At 39.1% G+C, this 20,774-nt stretch overlaps 1 protein-coding gene across 2 annotated transcripts in view; it reads right to left on the bottom strand.

The window, feature by feature from the left end:
* The window catches only part of Syt14 (Synaptotagmin 14), a 495,921-nt gene that overhangs the window by 244,235 nt on the left and 230,912 nt on the right, over nt 1–20,774 (bottom strand). Inside the window, exon 1 of one of the 2 annotated variants that reach the window (XM_069832592.1) lies at nt 11,544–11,608. The exons of the other annotated variant lie outside the window; for it this stretch is intronic. Within the exon in view, the coding sequence (XP_069688693.1) occupies nt 11,544–11,589 (46 nt within the window). The 5' untranslated portion in view covers nt 11,590–11,608. Of the gene's footprint in view, nt 1–11,543; nt 11,609–20,774 lie in introns of those variants that run through there. 2 annotated transcript variants of the gene reach the window in all.

Raw genomic sequence — 20,774 nt, forward strand, 5'->3', positions numbered from 1 at the left:
GGAACGTTGAAATATGATTGTCATTATTAAGCATTTCTTGTGAGTTGTGTAGTATACAGTAAGCTTACTTGGTAGTACGCATCATTGTATATGACAATGCAAAAACGCCATTTTATTGGATAGCTGAGGGAGAAAATGTAAAAATAACTTGTGTGCAGGGCAAAGCAGATTACTTTTGTATCGTAAATATCGCTTTATTGATACTTAAACATTATGGGACATAACTGTTGGCGATAACCGTGGCAGTTAGCCAGGACTTGCGGATGAACATTTATGCAAGTTATGGAAATTCGATGAAACATTTTTCAAAGAGGATGCAAGCGTAACGATGTACTATCGTACAACGCGTATAAATTCGCCAGTACAGAAGAAACTTACAGCGAAAGAATACACTTTCAGCTGCCCCCTCCCTCTGTGGATATACTGAAGAATCCCAGCCAAACACGATTTTTTTCTGATATTTTCTTTTCACATTCGACATGAGTGCACTACAGTCTACATATTTCTCTAAGTCTCCAGAATGCTGGTGTATGGAGTGGACGGATGGAAGTCTCCTTACATGTAGACTATACTTGATCCTTTATATTATTGTGATGCACTGAAGTAAGTATGATATTTCCATGCAGGAATTCTGCGTTATATGATGAAGGATGGGTGGAGCGGAGAAAAATTCTCTCCGGCACCGGGACTCGAACCCGGGTTTTCAGCTCTACGTTCTGACGCTTTATCTACTAAGCCACACCGGATTCCAATTCCGATGCCGGATTGAATCCTCTCAGTTTAAGTTCCACTTCTTAATTTCCCTTTAGTGTCCAACCCTCATGCACTGTGTCAGAGATGTGTGCCAATGACATACTGTCCAACATACTATGTGCAGAGGTGCACTCATTACGAATGACTAAGTGGCCGGATCCGATCACTTAGTGATTTAAGACGGCGCTCATTCCGTCGGATCCCGGCCACTTAGTCATTCGTAATGAGTGCACCTCTGCACATAGTACGTTGGACATTGTGCCACTGTCACACATCTGTGATACAGTGCATGAGGGTTGGCCACTAAAGGGAAACTAAGAGGTGGAACTTAAACTGAGAGGATTCAATCCGGCATCGGAACTGGAATCCGGTGTGGCTTAGTGGATAAAGCGTCAGAACGTAGAGCTGAAAACCCGGGTTTGAGTCCCGGTGCCGGAGATAATTTTTCTCCTCTCCACCCATCCTTCATCATATAACGCAGAATTCCTGCATGGAAATATCATACGTACTTCGGTGCATCACAGTAATTACGTTTTCTGCATGAATTCATGCTTTTAAGAGCTGATGTGTCAGCTTACAAGAAGCCTGAGCCATCTTCTATAACATACGAGGCGCGTCCATAAAGTAACTTTCCCACTCGTCCCACAGCTAGCAAACCATATGTTGCGCGAAGCGACTGCGTGTACGTGATACAGTAATGTCCTGGCATGGCGCATGCGCTAGCGGAACTTCCCGAGTGCTCTCAGTAGCTTCGTTGCATTGGTTGAAGATGGATGTTCCTATTCCAGCTCCCGCCGCGTGTGAAGTGAGATCAGTGATAAAGTTTTTGAATGCACAGGGTATAGCGCCGATTGAAATTGATCGTCAGCTGTCAGCTGGGCCTAACGTCATGAGCAAGCGTTGCTCCACAAGGTCGGCTGTGATGATGGTTGGCCTCCCACTGCGCTCCTCGTCATGCACATTTTGGCGTCCCGCTGAAAATTGTCTACAGCAGCAACGCACCATCTGCTTGCCCATAGACCTGGCACAGCTGACGATCAATTTCAATCGGCGCTATGCCCTGTGCATTCAAAAACTTCATCACTGACCACACTTCACACGCGGCGGGAGCTGGAATAGGAACTCCATCTTCAACCAATGCAACGGAGCTACTGAGAGCACTCGGGAAGTTCCGCTATCGCATGCGCCATGCCAGGACATTACTCTATCACGTACACGCTGTCGCTTCGCGCAACATATGGTTTGCTAGCTGTGGGACGAGTGGGAAAGTTACTTTATGGACGCGCATCGTGCAACGTTCTTCCAGGGAAGCCAATATTGATATAAAAAATGAGAATGTTTCAAATCGAAATTTATCTTACATCACTTGGTATCCCGTAGAGGGACAAGCATTCAACGTTATTCCAATGAAAACTCACTATTACCAAAATTGTTACATCCAACCTTTTTTCCACGGAGGTACTCAATTGTCTCCTCTATTATCCCTAAAAGTTTGTAACATAGTCACTGAATCACCCTGTATATTCGCAGCCAATCATATATTTCATAAAAATACAAATCTAGTGCAGTGTAACAAAATTAAATCTTCTCATTACTTAGTTACAAATGGCTTTTAGAGAATCCGGAGGTTCATTGCCGCCCTCACATAAGCCCGCCATCGGTCCTTATCCTGAACAAGATTAATACAGTCCCTACCATCATATCCCAGGCCTGGGGCTCATATCGTCAAATACCATCTCGTTATCACCAATCCTTTCGAAGCTAAATATCCTAGTAGTTGATACAACGTCGTTAAATAACCAACTAAAAATGAGAACCTAAGGAAAATGGCTACAAGTTAATCATCCCGAGGAATATTCGAAGTCAAGCCCGTTCGCTATTCCCTAGACCACGCCGGTGGCCCTCAGATCTAATTCATTTTCAGAGTGTTGAGGTCAATGTCCGCATGGCTTGTATCTGAGGTGCAGTTGACTGGCCTGGTCATGTAATATAATGCAACACTTGATATGTGTTAGGTTCGACATGAGGACCAACGACCAGTGTGTTAGGCGAAACGCACTTGAACATCAAGCGCTGCCTAATCATGTCAGCGAACTCGATTCATCATCATCAGATCCATTTACACGTTGCGTCACCATATCTGTCAATGTCCACAGTAACATTACCTTGTAACAACCTAGGCTATAATAAACAAGCTTTACTTGTTTCTTGCATTAATAAACAATAATTGCAAGTTCTTATGGTGATTGCAGTGATGCCAAATTAATAAATGAATGGCTAAGTAATGAAAGTGCGATAAATTAGTGAACAAATAATAAACAATTAGCTATTAATATACAGGATGTAACTTTAAAAGTGTAAGGAATTTGAAGGATGAATAAAGGACTTCTGAAGAGAGGAGCGTTAAAACAAACGTACAGCATATTTCGCTTGTTATTTTAAGGTAGGCTATGCATCGACTCTTAGGATAAAAATCCACATTTGTTTCTTAATGTCTTTCAAATTTTGGTAACATGATTCTTAGGAGTAATGTAAGCAAATTGTATAATCCAAACTTGAAAATCGAATTTGAGGGCCCAAAGAAATTATTTCATGCGCGTATGCGCAATAATCAAACTTGTCTTGTTTGTTACTATACCATATTTTGGAACGGAGGAAGTATTTTTTTTTCTTACTAAAAAAAATTCTATACAACATACATGCAAAAAACTTTAGCAGTTTTACTGGCTGTGCCTCGTCCGTAAACATCTACAGTGGAAGCTCTTAAGTTCTACAGAAAACAAGTTCGACATCCTATAGTTCGACTGCTTACGTAGGAGAATTAGACACGCCTCTATACGTGGGCACTAAGAAATGAGTTTGCCATTTGAATGGGAATTGGTTCTGTGTCTTGTAGTGATACTTTTGTTAAAGAAAAACATATTGTTTTGTTGATTAGGACATCTATATATAACCACTGATTTTAAATTAAAGAATTCTTCTTTTTCCATTTGACAATTTTGCCGTTTGTGAGACGGAACTGTCGAAACCCACTGTGGTACTAGAAGAGCATACACAAGTCTCGGGGCGGGCAGGAAATGCAAGTACAGTACTATATTCGTTGGTGGATAACCAATAAGAATTTGTATTCATTTCACCTGCCACACCCACTACCGTTATTGGACTGAACTTTCAATTCTCTTCAGTCGAACTTACGAGAGTCCACTGTATATTTGATTTGTTACGTAAATAAATACTGTAAGTGTCCTTAGTATTAGGAGAAATCCACAAACGATTAGGGAAAACACGGGAATTTTACTGGAAGCAAGTAAAGAGATAGGTTTGGAAGTAAATCCCGAAGAGACAAAGTATATGATTATGTATCGTGACAAGAATATTGTACGAAATGGAAATATAAAAATTGGAAATTTATCTTTTGAAGAGGTGGAGAAGTTCAAATATCTGGGAGTAACAGTAACAAATATAAATGATACTCGGGAGGAAATTAAACTCAGAATAAATATGGGAAATGCCTGTTATTATTCGGTTGAGAAACTTTTATCATCCAGTCTGCTGTCGAAAAATCTGAAAGTTAGAATTTATAAAACAGTTATATTACCAGTTGTTCTGTATGGTTGTGAAACTTGGACTCTCACTTTGAGAGAGGAACAGAGGTTAAAAGTGTTTGAGAATAAGCTGCTTAGGAAAATATTTTAGACTCAAGAGGGATGAAGTTACAGGAGAATGGAGAAAGTTACACACCACAGAACTGCACGCATTGTATTCTTCACCTGACATAATTAGGAACATTAAATCCAGACGTTTGAGATGGGCAGGGCATGTAGCACGTATGGGCGAATCCAGAAATGCATATAGAGTGTTAGTTGGGAGGCCAGAGAGGAAAAGACCTTTGGGGAGGCCGAGACGTAGATGGGAGGATAATATTAAGATGGATTTGAGGGAGGTGGGATATGATGATGGAGAGTGGATTAATTTTGCTCAGGATAGGGACCAATGGCGGGCTTATGTGAGGGCGGCAATGAACCTCCGGGTTCCTTAAAAGTAAGTAAGTAAGTAAGTAAGTAAGTAAGTAAGTAAGTGTCCTTAGTAGAAAGTTCGTTCTATTCCTTGGCAAAAATTGTAGGTAACAGGAATGCATTAAATATTATTTTTCAGTTTACTAAAATTACACAACACAATATATTATAATTTCAGAAAACGTCATACAATTTTTAAATATTTATTTTTACTAATGGCGGGTAATTGATTATTATTATTATTATTATTTGTTTGAGAAGCTTTCGTCATCAGGCTCCTGTCAAAAAATCTGAAAGTTAGAATTTATAGAACAGTTATATTACCGGTTGTTCTTTATGGTTGTGAAACTTGGACTCTCACTTTGAGAGAGGAACAGAGATTAAGGGTGTTTGAGAATAAAGTTCTTAGGAAAATATTTGGGGCTAACAAGCAAATATTCTGATGGAGACAGATAAAAAAGTTATTTTTTTTTCTTTCACCTTGTTAATAATGTCAAAAGAAGTGCTTATATACATTTTGGTCATTCGACTGCAATTACGAGGGCCGTAAAAAATAAGTTCGGCAAGGGCCGTTAACAGAAAGAAAACACAATTTTATTGGAAAAATTTATTGAAACAGATACAGCAATTGTTGAGCTATTTTTCAACATATTCGCCAATGGAATTGAGACATTTGTCATAACATGGGATCGACAGAGAGGTGCAGACGGCTATCAAACGCTGGTTTCGATCCCACGTGGCTGACTTCTATAAAAATTGATCCCATATGACAAATGTCTCAATTCCAGTGGGGAATATGTTGACAAATTGCGCAACAATTGCTGTATCTGTTTCAATAAATCTTTCCATGCAATTATGCTTTTTTTCTGTAAACGGCCCAGGGAAAATTACTTTATGGACGGCCTCATAATTGCGGTCGAGTGGCCAGAATTTGTTTAAGCACTTCTTTTGACATTATTAACATGGATGAAGAAAAAATTAACTCTTTTATCTGCCCGCATTAGAATGTTTGCTTGTAAGAGGGATGAAGTTATAGGAGAATGGAGAAAGTTACACAACGTAGAACTGCACGCATTGTATTATTCACCTGACATAATTAGGAACATTAAATCCAGATGTTTGAGATGGGCAGGGCATGTAGCACGTATGGGCGAATCCAGAAATGCATATAGAGTGTTAGTTGGGAGGCCAGAGGGAAGAAGATCTTTAGGTAGGCCGAGGCGTAGATGGGAGGATAATATTAAAATTGATTTAAGGGAGGTGGGATATGATGATAGAGACTGGATTAATCTTGCTCAGGATAGGGACCAATGGCGGGCTTATGTGACGGCGGCAATGAACTTGCGGGTTCCTTAAGAGCCATTTGTAAGTAAATAATGGTGAGTACTTGACTGTCATTCACCCACATAAAGCCAGTTGTGTAGACCAATTTACCGACAGAGTCATTGCCCTGGGCGCGCCATAAGAGGCTGGTCTACGCTACACCCGTGATGAGATGAGTTGATTATGGAGATTTGTTGGGATGCCACAGGGCAACCGGAGCTCCCGGAGAAGATCCTTGTGTTGCCTGGACCAGGATTGCCCAATACAAGTTATAATTCGGGACTGCACCGAGGATCGAACCGAGGCCCAAATGATTACAAGTCCAGCGCTCTAGCCGCTAGACCACCGCGGTGGCTTAATTTTTAAATATAAAATATGAAAACGATATTTGCCCCCCTCACGGCCGGCTAACTCCCACAATAGAGAAATGTGGTGGAAGCGAATAACAAATGTCTGTCTGAAATAATAAGAAATAATAAATAAAGAGAAGTAAATTAGTGAACAAATGTGTTGCTAGAATTAATTTTACATATTTCTCGATGATTCAAGAGTAAAAATAAATATTGTTACAGTAGTTATTTAATTCTTCAGGAAATAATGAGATTTCCGTAGACTCTGTTCTCAGATTGAGTAAAGAGGCGAAATTTTGTAGCGCTTACTTCAGTGAGCATACAGAGACATTCCTTCTATAATATGGAAGCTACAAAATAAAGGAAACGGCTCATCTCTGGAAAGAGCCGTAATGTTTCTTGCTCCCTTGACGTTTACGAGTGACTCATAAAACAAGTGACAAACCCGTATTTCTGCTTTATTCATGTGTATAACATCCAAGTGCTATGCGGATAAGTCAAAGCACTAGTAGTAAAACTGCATGAAGGTGCAACTTTCAAGAAGTACAGGAAAGGAACTAAAATATGTGTCCAGATCATTATTCGACGATTCTGCAAATTGCACAAAATGTATACAGGGTGTTTCAGAAATACTTTGACAAATCTTGCAGGCATGTTCCTCACAACAAAACAAGGAGAAAAGTTCATGTAAACATACGTCCGAAAATCCTTATTTTTTTAGTTATTAATGAAAGAACATAATGAAACATCTGTTAGATATTGTCAGCTTGGTAGCAAGTGTTGCAACTTTAATCAATTCAGAAACTCATAACAATGAAAGTTTACGTTCAACGCATTTCGAGGCACAAGCCAACAACTTAACTTAAGTTTGTAATCGATAATAATACATTTTGAATCTTGCGTACACTACTTTTAACACTTGAATATAATTAATTGATTAACTAGTGGACTTACTCGTGTTAATTATGTAAGATTTGTGCGGCTTACAGCTGTTTCAGTGCTTCACGCACCATCCTCAGAGCCTACTAGATCTCGGCGTCATCTCGAACTTCTCTGCTTGTTATGTGGGTGTGTTTGATTGCTGAAAGGTGTTGAAGAGTGGAGTCAAATAGTGTGTGTGTGTACTGAAATTGATCTGTGTGTTGAGAATTTCAGTACACACACACTATTTGACTCCACTCTTCAACACCTTTCAACAATCAAACACACCCACATAACAGGCAGAGAAGTTCGAGATGACGCCGTGATCTAGTAGGCTCTGAGGATGGTGTGTGAAGCACTGAAACAGCTGTAAGCAGCACAAATCTTACATAATTAACACGAGTAAGTCCACTAGTTAATCAATTAACGATAATAATATTTATTTTGTTAGATAATCGAATGATGATATCGATACAAGTCGATACCGTGTGGGAGTATTTGAAAGGGTGCGACAGTCCATGATCCGACGAATGCATGCGTTTGTGGAAGCAAGAGGAGAACATTTTGAACATTTGTTACGAGTTTCTGAATTGATTGACGTTGCAACACTTGCTGCCAAGCTGACAATATCTAACAGATGTTTCATTATGTTCTTTCATTAATAACTAAAAAACAAATGATTTTCGGATATATGTTTACATGAAATTTTTTTCTTGTTTTGGTGTGAGGAACATGCCTCCAAGAGTTGTGAAAGTATTTCTGAAACACCTTGGAGATTCGTTAACAAGAAACAATAATTATGGAATAATAATGGGAACGTAAATAGGAGTTTCCAGTAACATTTTCTACAGACTATCTGACACGAAACAATCTCTCAGAATGAGGCTTCATTATGGAAATTTATGCCACGAATAAGACGCTAACCTATGACGCGATATTCATATTTCACAAGAATTCAGTTATTTTACTATTTGAATTCACATTTACCGAGCGGGCTAGCGGCATGGTAGAAGGCTGGCCTTGCATTCGGGAGGTCCGGGGTTCGATCCCAGGGGCCGGAATCCTAACTGAGGTTTTTCATGGTTTCCTCAGTTATTTTCAGGCAAATGCCGGGATTGTACCTCTTGAAAGTCCGGCCATGGACGGCGATCCTTCCCTTAATCCTTTCATAAGTGTGAGTGAATGCGTGTAATGTCTTAAATGTTTGTGTTGTATCGGAGGTGGCCCTGGCACTGAGCTGATCCCTCGTCCGGGGAGGCCCTCCATGTCCTTGTGTGGTCAAAAAAGTATGTATGTGATCCATAGATTAATTCCTCTCCCGACAGGTCGCGGCCCTGTAAGGCCCGGGTGGCGTGGGAGAGGTTAAACTAAGGGAAAGAAGAAGAAGAATCCACATTTTTCTTCTCTGTGCCAAGAAATATTACTATAACTCTCTTAATTATAGCACATTAATTATACAGGATATCTGTAAATGACTGATACACTTTTAGAGATAAAATATGACGGGAATTACATGGTATACCCCAAATATCCGATAGTAGCTGAAAGAATAACTCTCAAAGATTAAAAAAATTGGCGGTATATTTCCATATCTTCACAGCCAAGTTTCACCATTTACAGCAGCATTCTTTCTTTTGGAACTGGGAGATGTTGGTAACATGTAATAATCTTTAAAGTGTTTCCACGATTGTTATTTATTTATAGTATGATGTAACTTAGAAAATATGGCAATACGTTTATCTATTTTCACCAGAGTATTCGCGAATTTTTTAGTGTTACGCTACCAAACTGTTGGATTGGGAGAGCCGGAACTACGTATGAATATTGGACGAAATGGTCTCCTTGCTCCCCCGATCTCACTTCATGTGACTTCTTTTTATAGACTTATGCGAAGCAAAAAGTGCTTGTTTCACATTTACCGCACCTGTCGGGGCAATTTAATTAGAGGTTCGCGAGTTCAAATCGATTTGAAGGCGATAGAATTAAAAGGATTGTAAACTCGTTAGCTTGACTTCCTACCCAATGGAAGTAGATCAATGGGTTCCGTGTCGTAGATTTAGGGCACATAAAACAATTTTTTTTCCTTATAGAGGGCTTCAGGTAAAATGTCTCTGTCATTTCTGTCTCACGTTAATTTCGATGCAGACTAAATTCTGCTGTTGAAAACATCGTTAAACAAATATAAATACTATAGTATTCATGAGTACACGATCCTATGTTTAAGAACATAATTTCTAACGAATGTTTAATAAAAATAAATAGCCCTAAGACAAATTGTCTCTGTACTTATTAGGACTTATGTAAGCCTATGTTTAAGTACTTAATAAGAGAAAAATTCATTCCGGCACAGGGAAACGAATCAAAGATCCTCAGCTTGGCGCGCTGAGTACTCTTACCATCTGGGCTATGCCGAGACCCGATCCACAGTGCCGGTCGAAATCTCCTCCTTTGTATCTTTAATGGTCTGCTATCTGCATTTCAGACATTTACAGTGCGTGGCATAAGTCTCTCCGCAGCGAGGGCGATGCGCTAGCACACTCAGTTATACTCAGTTACGTTGGCAGCGAATTTCGCTTACAAGCATAACGTTCATACTCAGCTATTCGTACGTAGAATGCTATTCAGTTACTACCTGCTCTAGATCAAGGCCGCACCACTGCTTCCTCGCCTTATCTTAGTGCTGCCAACTTAAGCGTTCCCACGCGACTCTGAGTTCACTGCGGAGAGACTTTTGCCACGCAGTATTTGTCATACGCAGGAGCGCATATTTTAATGACTTTTATGGCCATTTCAACAACAGTTCTAGAGAACTGTTAATATTGACATATACAGTACAGTAGTGGCAAAAAAAAACTGGACCGACCCTTGTAGCTGATTTCAAAACCTTGTTCACTCCAGAGCACGATAGACTGGTAACTAAGATTTTCGTGGTTCGAATCCTGCTTGGGAAGGAAACTTTTTTGTTTCTAATTCAAATTTATTCCAAATACTTTTCGATAGCTGGTAAAATTCATGTTCTGGGAATAATAAGTTAATTAAGTAGTAAAATATCGCTGTAATTGAAAAGTATTGGGAATAAATTTGAATAAGAAACAAAAAAAAGTTTCTCTCCCAGGCAGGATTCGAACCACGAAAGTCTTAGTTACCAGTCTAACGTGCTCTGGAGTGAACAAGGCTCTGAAATCAGCTATAAGGGTCGGCCCGGTTTTTTTTGCCACTACTGTACATATATTACTATTAGAGGACACCGCCGTCCTTTGTTGAACATTGTGTAATCCATGACTGCGTAGTCATTACGTAGATGCTTATTAATAAAGAAAAATTCGTTCCGGCATCACAGAACCCTTAGCTTAGCGCGCTGAGTGCTCTTACCATCTGAGCTATGTCGAGACCCGATCCACAGTGCTGGCCGAACTTTCCTGTGGCTCGGGTCTCGGCATAGATCAGATGGTAAGAGCACTCAGCACGCCAAGCTGAGGTTCCTGTGTTTGATTTCCGGTGCCGGAACGAATTTTTCTCCACTATTAACTATCTACGTGATGATACACAAAGTCATTGATTACACAATATTTAACAGAGAACGGCGAGGTCCTCTAATAAGATTATATAATACATAAGTGTTTATGAACTTGGTAGATTTTTAACGATATGAAGGTAAAAGGTAAAGGTAAAGGTATACCCGTAACATGCCATGAAGGCACTTGGGGGGGGCATGGAGTAGAGCCTCATGCTTTCCATGACCTCGGCACTAGAATGAGGTGGTGTGGACGACACAACGCTCTGACCGCCTTTTACTCCTGGGAAAGATCCGGTACACAATTTTATAGAAGGCTGAGTGAACCTCGGGGCCGTTCTGAAAGTTTGGCAACGAGAAAAAATTCTGTCACCACCTGGGATCGAACCCTGGACCTTTCAGTTCGTAATATTACAAAATTATAGAGTAATTCTTAAAAAAAAAAATTAGGACGCTGCATTTAAAAAATGCATTGGTCTGAATCATCTTATGAACAAAGTCTTGTCCATTCTGAAGAGCCTTAATAGTTTAAATGGAGAATTTAATACCAATGAATTGAATCAAATTCATTATCTATGCAACCCATATGATCCGTTTAAGAAGTGACGTTCTATGAACCTGATCTTGCTATCTTTTTCGTGTCACTAGTAATACAAGGTTGCCTACCTTCCGGCTCCTCCGTGGGGTTTGTGTTGTTTCTTCGCACAGACATGTGACACACACAGTGGACTAGGCTGGACTGTCACATCCGCTCAGCAGTTCTGATAGTTGGTATCGCATTCTGCATTTCCGGGGGGACCTATTGCTATGGAACCTGTTAACGGCTTTTTGATGTTTCTAGAGCTCTTAAATAACACGAGCGATACAATATTTGTTTGCAAGGTAAACTGTCAACCCCTGCGGCGGCTGAGTGTACAGACATCCAGCTTATTACGCAGGCGACCCGGCTTCGAGTCCCGGCCAGGCCTGAAGAAAAATCCATAGTGACACTTGTGACGGACAAGGTCATAGTTCGGCTTTTCTCGGAGTTCTCCCGTTTTCCACCATATTAGACATCTTAATCATTCCGTCACCATTTCTCCATTTCGTCATCATTCCATATCATTCCCCGATCGTTGGCTGTGGCGATGTACGGAGGGGACTGGCCTAGGGACGGGTGGGATTGCCTGCTCGAAACCCGGGTACGCAGCGAACCTTAGTGTAGTCAGCCGGTGGGAATGCGCGTAGCTTGAGAGTTAGCGCAATAGATCGTAACAGATCGTAGTGCTGGGTTATAGAGCCCCCCCTCCCGTAAATTCCATTCCATTCCATTCCATTCCAAGGTAAAATGTCGAAGTGCATATTACTGAGGTATAGTGAAGTAGAGTTTCCGTTCGTATAATCCGCATAATAAGAGGTTTAGAAGGGATATAATAGGAGTTACTGTCTAATATTAAAACTAATTTTGGAAATCTGCCTTTCCCAATTCCCTGTACAGAGAAGCGTTCATTTGTATTGAAATGTCGCAGGCGAAACCCAGTACGAGAAGCACCTATCTCTAGGCTTGGTCCCCAAACTCTCCTGACTTCTTCGTGTAGGGCAGTGATCGTCAGCACTCGCTGAAATGTGCAATGGGTACGCGGTCCCGTCCCGTGTGCACTGTCGTGCAACAGGGCGAGATAGAGAGCATACCCGCTAGCAGCTACGAGAGCACTATAGTGCACTGCATTTTCCGCGGGTAAGAGAGGCTAGCCCCAGCGTGCTCTGTGCTGACGACCCCTGGTGTAGGGTTTTGTTAAAGACATTGTCTATTCACAGAAATCCAGGAATATTGATGATCTGAGAGTAAAAATTACTCAAGCTTTTCAACAAATCACCCCTCTTATGTTACACACGGCGTATTCCGAATCTCGCCGGACCGGTGGACAACGATGACGTCACGCTGTAGCGAAATAGGCACAAAACTGCTGGAAGGATCAATGGCTGTCATGGCGACTGTATAAGTTGTTGTCTGTGCTACGCTAACAAAATTTTGCGAAATTTCCGTACTGCCATCTCGTTCAAAGAAAAGAGAGCATAAACAATTTATTTCTTGAACCGGTAGTAATAACTGGTCCGTTGACATGTTCGCTCATAAGCCATTATCATATTGTTTTTACGTTGTGCTCATTACAAACAATACAGCACAACACACCGCCATAACACAACAGTGCACGATTTCATTCGTCTGCTAATTCCCGCCCTATACAAGAACCAATCAGATTCACTGATGGCGGCTGATGGAGACTGCCACCACCTCTGCAAGCTGATGGAACCGGTGCGACACCGGTGAAATTCGGAACACCGTGATGCCATCAGATTGCTCAGCGCTGAGATTCGGAATACGCCCAAAGGACATGGGCTGAATTGCATCACCGTTATGAGTTGTGCAGGGTGCGCAATGGGGGTCATGTTGAGCTCTGAGGAATCTCCCGTCTTTCAGTGTTGTATGCACAAAGTTTCAACAAATAAAGTTCAGTAGTAAATGTTTTACGGTTTTTTTATTTTATCTATATTCAAACTGATCATCCTGTATATCGGAATATTTTTCTGTTATTTTTTCTACTATTGCGACATTCTTTATTTATTTATTTAAATTTAAATATACAGAATAAAGAATATAATTACAAAGAAGAGAAATAGAAATAATAGAAATATTTACCCATCTATTTCAATTTTAATTATTTTATATTGTTCCCACATATTGTCATTGCTTTTGATTTTAGAACAGACATTTTTATATCATATTAGTTTGATTTTTATACCATAATTGATATGCAGCAAGCTGTAGTCAGTCTTCAGAATTTTATAAGAGTACCCGATCATCAGCGTATAATATTGTTTGCGCTGATTTGGACCTAACTTAATGAAAAATAATTTCATAATATTTGGTAACAGTACCTTGCGGCCACGTGATTTGGAACTCGATATAATGACGAGCATGGTCAGAAAGTGCAGATTCGGAATTCCTGCTGGTCATTGTGGTGTGAAGCCAATTTCTCGTTACGATCAGAGTGCATACTCTGAAATCTGCCTTGTCATTAAAACCAGCATGAAATCCTGAAGATAATGTAAAAAGCCTAGGCGAGGTGGAAGGATGCGTGCTCGCAGTGCTGTGTTTGCTTTTCTGAAAGAAGCAGAGAAAAACCAATCTGCTTGAAACGGCAGACAGAGTCTCACTCCAATCTTGTAATGGATACAGTGACATCAGCAACATCGATGAATGGATAAATTAATAAACGAGCGGATTAATCTCTCGATGTCTGGAAACCAACTACACAGAAGTCGTGGATTTCATATAAAATTGATTGAAGTTGTAAGGAATAGGACAGAATTAATAGAAAAAATATTTCAGCGGTCCGCTGTCTTCGCTATAGCGTATGCCCTTCATATTCAAACGTTTCGTGGTTCGATTTCAGTCGTGGGCAATGGCTGAAATTATTTCCGTCCATGGGACGGTGGTGGTGTGGAAGAGAAGGCCTGATGGCCTTAACTACACCAGAATAAATAAATGAATGAATGAATGAATAAATAAATAAATAAATAAATAAATAAATAAATAAATAAATGGGACTGAATACTTGTCCCTTGTTATGTGCTGGCGTCTGTTCTCACAGCGGTGGCAATGTGTCGTGCTAACCACACGGCCAGGGAGGTTTACATTATGTGTCTGTCATAGCTATATACCAACCCTTACAGTGCATTGGATTGTAAGGAGTTAGGAAAGGGAAGTAAAATATAACGAAGAAGGGAAGAAAGAAACAGACACAGGTATTTAAACAAATTGCCGCCATACTGAGGAGCAGACATCTCAAACAAAACAATTGACGCGTAAAAATAATAGTTTTTAAATTCTACAAAATTTAAGATAATATTACAAAACCCCGAAATAAAGTAGATTGTGGACAGTGTCCATTGCCTGATCTATACTATAAAAATAGACGTTTCGAGACTTGGATCTGCTCTCGTCTTTAGCTCTTTTCGTGATACTGACACTTCTTAGCTTCTTTTTGTAATTTCCAAGGGGTTAGCGGAGGCAAGAATTTAAGCCTGAAACTCTAACACTAATCCAGTACGTTAACCACTACACCACCGAATTGATAGCGGACTTGACTAATGTTTAACCACCTCAAAATAAAAATATCAGAAACTATCAGTATCATGAAAAACACCTGAATAGGAGAGTAGACCCAATTCCCGAAACGTCGTGTATCTATAATATATCAAACAATGGACAACGTCCGAAAAAGGCGAGTCATTAATCATATTCGATTTTCGCAGAATTGTAGACTTTTATATTTAATTATTTTATTTTCTCGGAGAAGTCCTATTCACCCGAAATAGTTTAGTGACTTATTTCAACAGTTAGCAGCACTGACTCAAAAGGCAGACGTCCACTCACCACCCAAACAAGAATCTCTGTATCAGTTTTACTTATTATCTCACACAGAACAAGATTCTAAACAGTGTTCACACTGTACAATAATAAAAATAGTATGAAGTATTTTAAAAACAGCTGTACTTATCTACCTAACGCCTTCCTCCTGCAAACAATGATTTCTTTCACAAAGAAAGAAAGACTACTTCCGCGCGATTCCAGTTCTATCAGCTTCTAAGGTAGTGATGTCAAAGCAAGCGCATTTTTCTGACCTTGACGTCGTGCGCGGGCATCAAGCGCTAAATATGGAAAGAGGAAGGATTGTGTATATGAATAAGCAGCCTGTTGGATTGAGAAAACAGTGGTGCACAAACTTCAGACGGAACGTGAAATTTTATGTCGTTATTTTTATATGACTTCTCTCTGTTTCATATTATTTATATTGTCTGTAAAACAAAAGTACTAATACCAATTTCTTAATATTGCAGTTGTGTTTTAAATGTTAATAACATAATAAAGAGTTAAGAAGAAATGTTCACATAAATTCCATAGCAGTTCAACTATACTGTACTAAATGGATGAAACACATCCTTCATAAACAAAGTGATATCCTAAAAAAAAAAAAAGAGACTGAGTATGACATGATAAGTTGGAATTGATATTGGTGGTACCTTTAGCCTTATAAAAGTAATCAATAAACTAATCAAAACAATATTACAGTACAAAGCAAAGATATCCAAGTGCTGTATATGTTTTAACTGTAACTAATATTCCATAACAAACCTCCTATCGCATTATGCTTTTAAGGTGATATTGCTGAGCAACTTCCTATCATCAGAATATTAAATTATTTTCTCGAAACGTGCTAAAGCTATAGAGCTGACATTTTTACGTTATCTTTTGCTTATAATGTAACCGTAGTCGCTTTAACTCATTTCCTTAAAAACAATTTCCATGCGAATATTTTCAAAATTTTCAATACACTATCTTCAGCATTGTATTTACGGTATATTAGATTTACGAAAACATCCTGTAAGGCTACTAAATAAATAGGCCTGATCTGAAAATTTCACTTTTCTATAAAAAAAGTTTAGAAATGTTTATTAAAACTTACATTCTTATAATGCACTTATACAGGGACATAATTTTATTTTTACTCCAATTTTTATTGTACCCGAGTTTTTGAATGTACTTCACTCCCACCCCTTCTAGTAATGAAGTTCAACCGTCCTCCACACAGATCCAAGACCGCATATACAATCATAGTAGCCTTACGGTTATAGTAAACAGTACGTTCCAAAAATATGTTCGCGTTTTCCAGTGACGAAAGAGCTTTCAATATTGAATCATTTTCGCACAGACACTGTCGTCCATTTGCCTACGTCGTATCCTGGTTTCCCCCACCAGCTTTTATTCGCCAGCTAGTGGCTGGGCTGTCTTAGCTCTTTTCTGAGAACATTAATTTCTGTTAGGAATTGGACGTCTACGTAATATTATACGACTGTTTAAAATAACTTAAATAAAAGGCCTTGTTAAGTAATTAACTGTCACTTTCCGAGTAATTTTATCTTTTCGGATCGGGCAGAAGTGAAGATTGAATTTACAGTAAGTAAGGTACTCTTTTATAGCGTAGGTACAGAATTATTTCAACATGAGTTACTAGTATGAAGGACGAAACTTGTAATTGGGATTAGGTACAATAGTCTATAGTGCGATAATATGCACAGAACTGAAGCCTGTATCGAAATGAACGGCCACCATTTTAAAAAATGTGTTTAAATAATCATATTATGATTATTTTTCAATTTAACTTCATTCTCTATATTGTACGCTAATGTACTGTAGACAGTATAATATACACTGCATAATGAATACGTCCACATAGACAGCTCAATTCTTGAGTAAAACACTCATTGTTAATACTGTACTGTATTTTGATTAAACAAAAACCTAATGAAAATGATCGAACTCAAAAGCGAAATATTTCCTAGTTTACGTAAATGGATGAACTACTTTTCTTCCCTCCTATACCTGGTAAAGTGATTTGTTTGTATATTACGCCAGTATCCTCGAACTCCGGTCGTGGAAGGGGGGGTAACAAACGGCGTTGGTCCAGAAGTATAGCCAAGTTAATATTTAAAATGTTAGTAAAAATAAAATGATGTCCCTGTACTTCTCAGATAAATCTAAAAACTAACATGGATACAGTTTTAATAAGTTCTCTTCCCTTTATCTATTGAATCAGTGCTGGCCGTCCCTGAATATAGCTCGACCAAGCGGCATATACTACCTCTTTCGTCTGTCTCTTTCCTTTTCGCTGTAAAGCGCTCAGGCTTTCCTGAGCTCTAAAGCGCGCGCTTGCTCCTATGGGCATCAGTTGACATGACTGTTCTAAGGGATTATAAAGTAACCCATGAGATGAACCTTACAAACCAGTGTCGATGGCTCTGATATTAAATATTTTCTAAAATTGGCCCGATTCGCCCGCTAGGGATATTCGTCCCCTCTAACCCTACTTGGAGAATCTTTTTTTTTTTTTTTTGTGGGTTGATCTCGACATTTGATTCTTCACCTTAGCAAAACCACAGCCAGGATGAGACCTACATCTGCAGTCTGGTGTAACTCTTTATTCACAGAAGCTCCCAGAATCTCGAGCTCTCCTCAGATCTTTACTGCCAAAGGGAAATGCAGGCCGGCCTATGAGACCGTCAACACGGATGGGGTAGCGAAACGCCATTTCGTTACCTGACATGACAGTAACGAAAGATGCTGTTCTTATTTGATTTTAAGAATTCAAGCGCTCCGGCAATCCAAAGTACAGTCACGTACATGTAAAATGAAACTCCATTCGTAGGTGAGACGAGAGACGGGTCGCGGCATGATTAAACCGGGGCTCTTGAGACTCCAAGGAGTGTGCTGGAGAGAATATTGCGGAAGAGGCGTGTCCTACAGAGTAGGGATTATTTATTAATACTTTTATCTGGCTCAGGATACATACTTTCGTAAGCCCTAATAACAATAAATCTCGCATAATTCACTGAAATATCAAGGGCGTAATATTTCAAAAGAATACGTATAAAAAATAACGCAATATTTTTCTTATTATAGGCCTGCTTTTTACGCAATTCGTAACAATTTATTCAGTTCCTTCATCATATCGCGATTGATATAACTATCTATAATTTATTTTTGACGTAGAATCATTAGATATGAGGCTGGTAACTTGGGAATTGACTGTAACATAATAGTACATGATGCAACGAGCCTATAATGGTAGTAATTAAGACGCGAGTATGTTTGTTTATGAAACTCGCTTGCGCTCGTGTCATAATTTTCATACGAGCGTCTTAATTACTATTATAGGCAAGTTTCATACGACTTTTTATGCTCGACCATATTTCTGACTTGAAATTATTCATAAGTATTCATGTTATTGTTATCTAAGTGAAGAGCGGAACTGACCTTCTAAATTGTGAGATGTGCGCAGACGCGAAAGTATTGCTTTTTCCGAGGAACGAATGTCATTGACCTTGATATACTCTAGAGAATAACATGAACATTAATATTGATAAAACCTGGAAATTGATTTAGAATTGAAAAACGAGATGACAAATTGAATTTATTTGAATATTATTTACAATTAACGCTAATTTATTATAGTAACAGAACATAACCTTCTGCGACAGTATTGGATTTCCAGCCTCCGTGACGTTTCGCTAATTGTGATACTTGAGGTTTTATAATGATACAATGGTGATTTCGCATTGGCTGAACAACTGAACTATAATGAATAGGTGTACTTTAATGAGGTGCATTAAAGGGCTACTACCAGCTGTATAATTAGGCCTACTACATTTCGGCATGGTCGAGCATAAAAATAAAAATGCAACTACTTTCCTTGTTCTTGTATTTCCCTTGTTTACCTTAGTCTCACCTTACTGTCATTCTATTCCCCTTGTTTTCTTTGTATGCCCCTTGTTCTCCTTTCTTTCCTTTTGTTCTCCTTGATTAATCTCTCTATCCTTGTATTCTCCTCGTTCTCCTTGTCTTCACCGCGCTCTCCTTGTTTATCGTTTGTCATTTGTCATTCGGAGTGTTATGTTTGTAAATAATAATAATAATAATAATAATAATAATAATAATAATAATAATAATAATAATAATCCATGTATTGTGGGCCCCTATCACCACGGTATGGCTCGTCCTCAGGTTGCGGATAGAGAAGACGGCCTCCAGATATGGAGGGCAACTGCGAAATATATTGAATAAGCAGTTGTGGACAGTCGATAAGGAGTGGTCCTCCGGCTTGGGGATTGGGCGAAGGGCTAACAACTCATCACCGTAAAAAACAGCTTGTTACGAAACCACACAATAAGCTTCGGAATGGGACTGATTCTCTTGCACGACCACACCAAAGAAATAAGGTTATGAACTTTGGTACTTGGAATGCAACTAGTCTTTATAGAACAGGAGGGATAACATTATTGCCGAGACGTAGATGGGAGGATAATATTAAAATGGATTTGAGGGAGGTGGGATATGATGATAGAGACTGGATTAATCTTGCTCAGGATAGGGCCCGATAGTGGGCTTATATGGGGGTAGCAATGAATCCTTAAAAGCGATAGATAGATAGATAGATAGATAGATAGATAGATAGATAGATAGATAGATAGATAGATAGATAGATAGATAGATAGATAGATAGATAGATAGATAGATAGATAGATAGATAGATAGATAGATAGATAGATAGATAGATAGATAGATAGATAGATAGATAGATAGATAGATAGATAGATAGATAGATAGATAGATAGATAGATAGATAGATAGATAGATAGATAGATAGATAGATAGATAGATAGATAGATAGATAGATAGATAGATAGATAGATAGATAGATAGATAGATAGATAGATAGATAGATAGATAGATAGATAGATAGATAGATAGATAGATAGATAGATAGATAGATAGATAGATAGATAGATAGATAGATAGATAGATAGATAGATAGATAGATAGATAGATAGATAGATAGATAGATAGATAGATAGATAGATGGAGGGATGGAGGGATAGAGGGATGGATGGATGGATAAATAGATAGAATGCAAGCATAACTGCTGACATTTATTGCCAACAACTCAGACGCCTTGCGGCCGCAATTGAAGAAAAACGACCGGCAAAACTGTATCAAGTGTTGCTGCAATACGATAATGCACGCCCGCACTCCGCTAACATGAAGGAAGCAGCTATCCAGAGTCTTGGATGGGAGGTGATTCCACTTCCCCCATATTCTCCGTATCTTTCGTTCTCAGATTTTCACCTTTTCCGTTCTCTGTTCGACAATTTTGATTTGACGACTTCTTTAACCCCAAACCAGCAGATTTCTTCAGACGCGGAATCGAAAAACTACCCCACTACCCCAGCGTTGGCAAAGGGTCGTAGATAATGTGGAGGAATATATTACTGATTAATTTCTCTCTCCTGGCTCCG

The sequence above is a fragment of the Periplaneta americana genome, chromosome 8 (assembly GCF_040183065.1).
Source record: "Periplaneta americana isolate PAMFEO1 chromosome 8, P.americana_PAMFEO1_priV1, whole genome shotgun sequence".
Lineage (NCBI taxonomy): Eukaryota > Metazoa > Arthropoda > Insecta > Blattodea > Blattidae > Periplaneta > Periplaneta americana.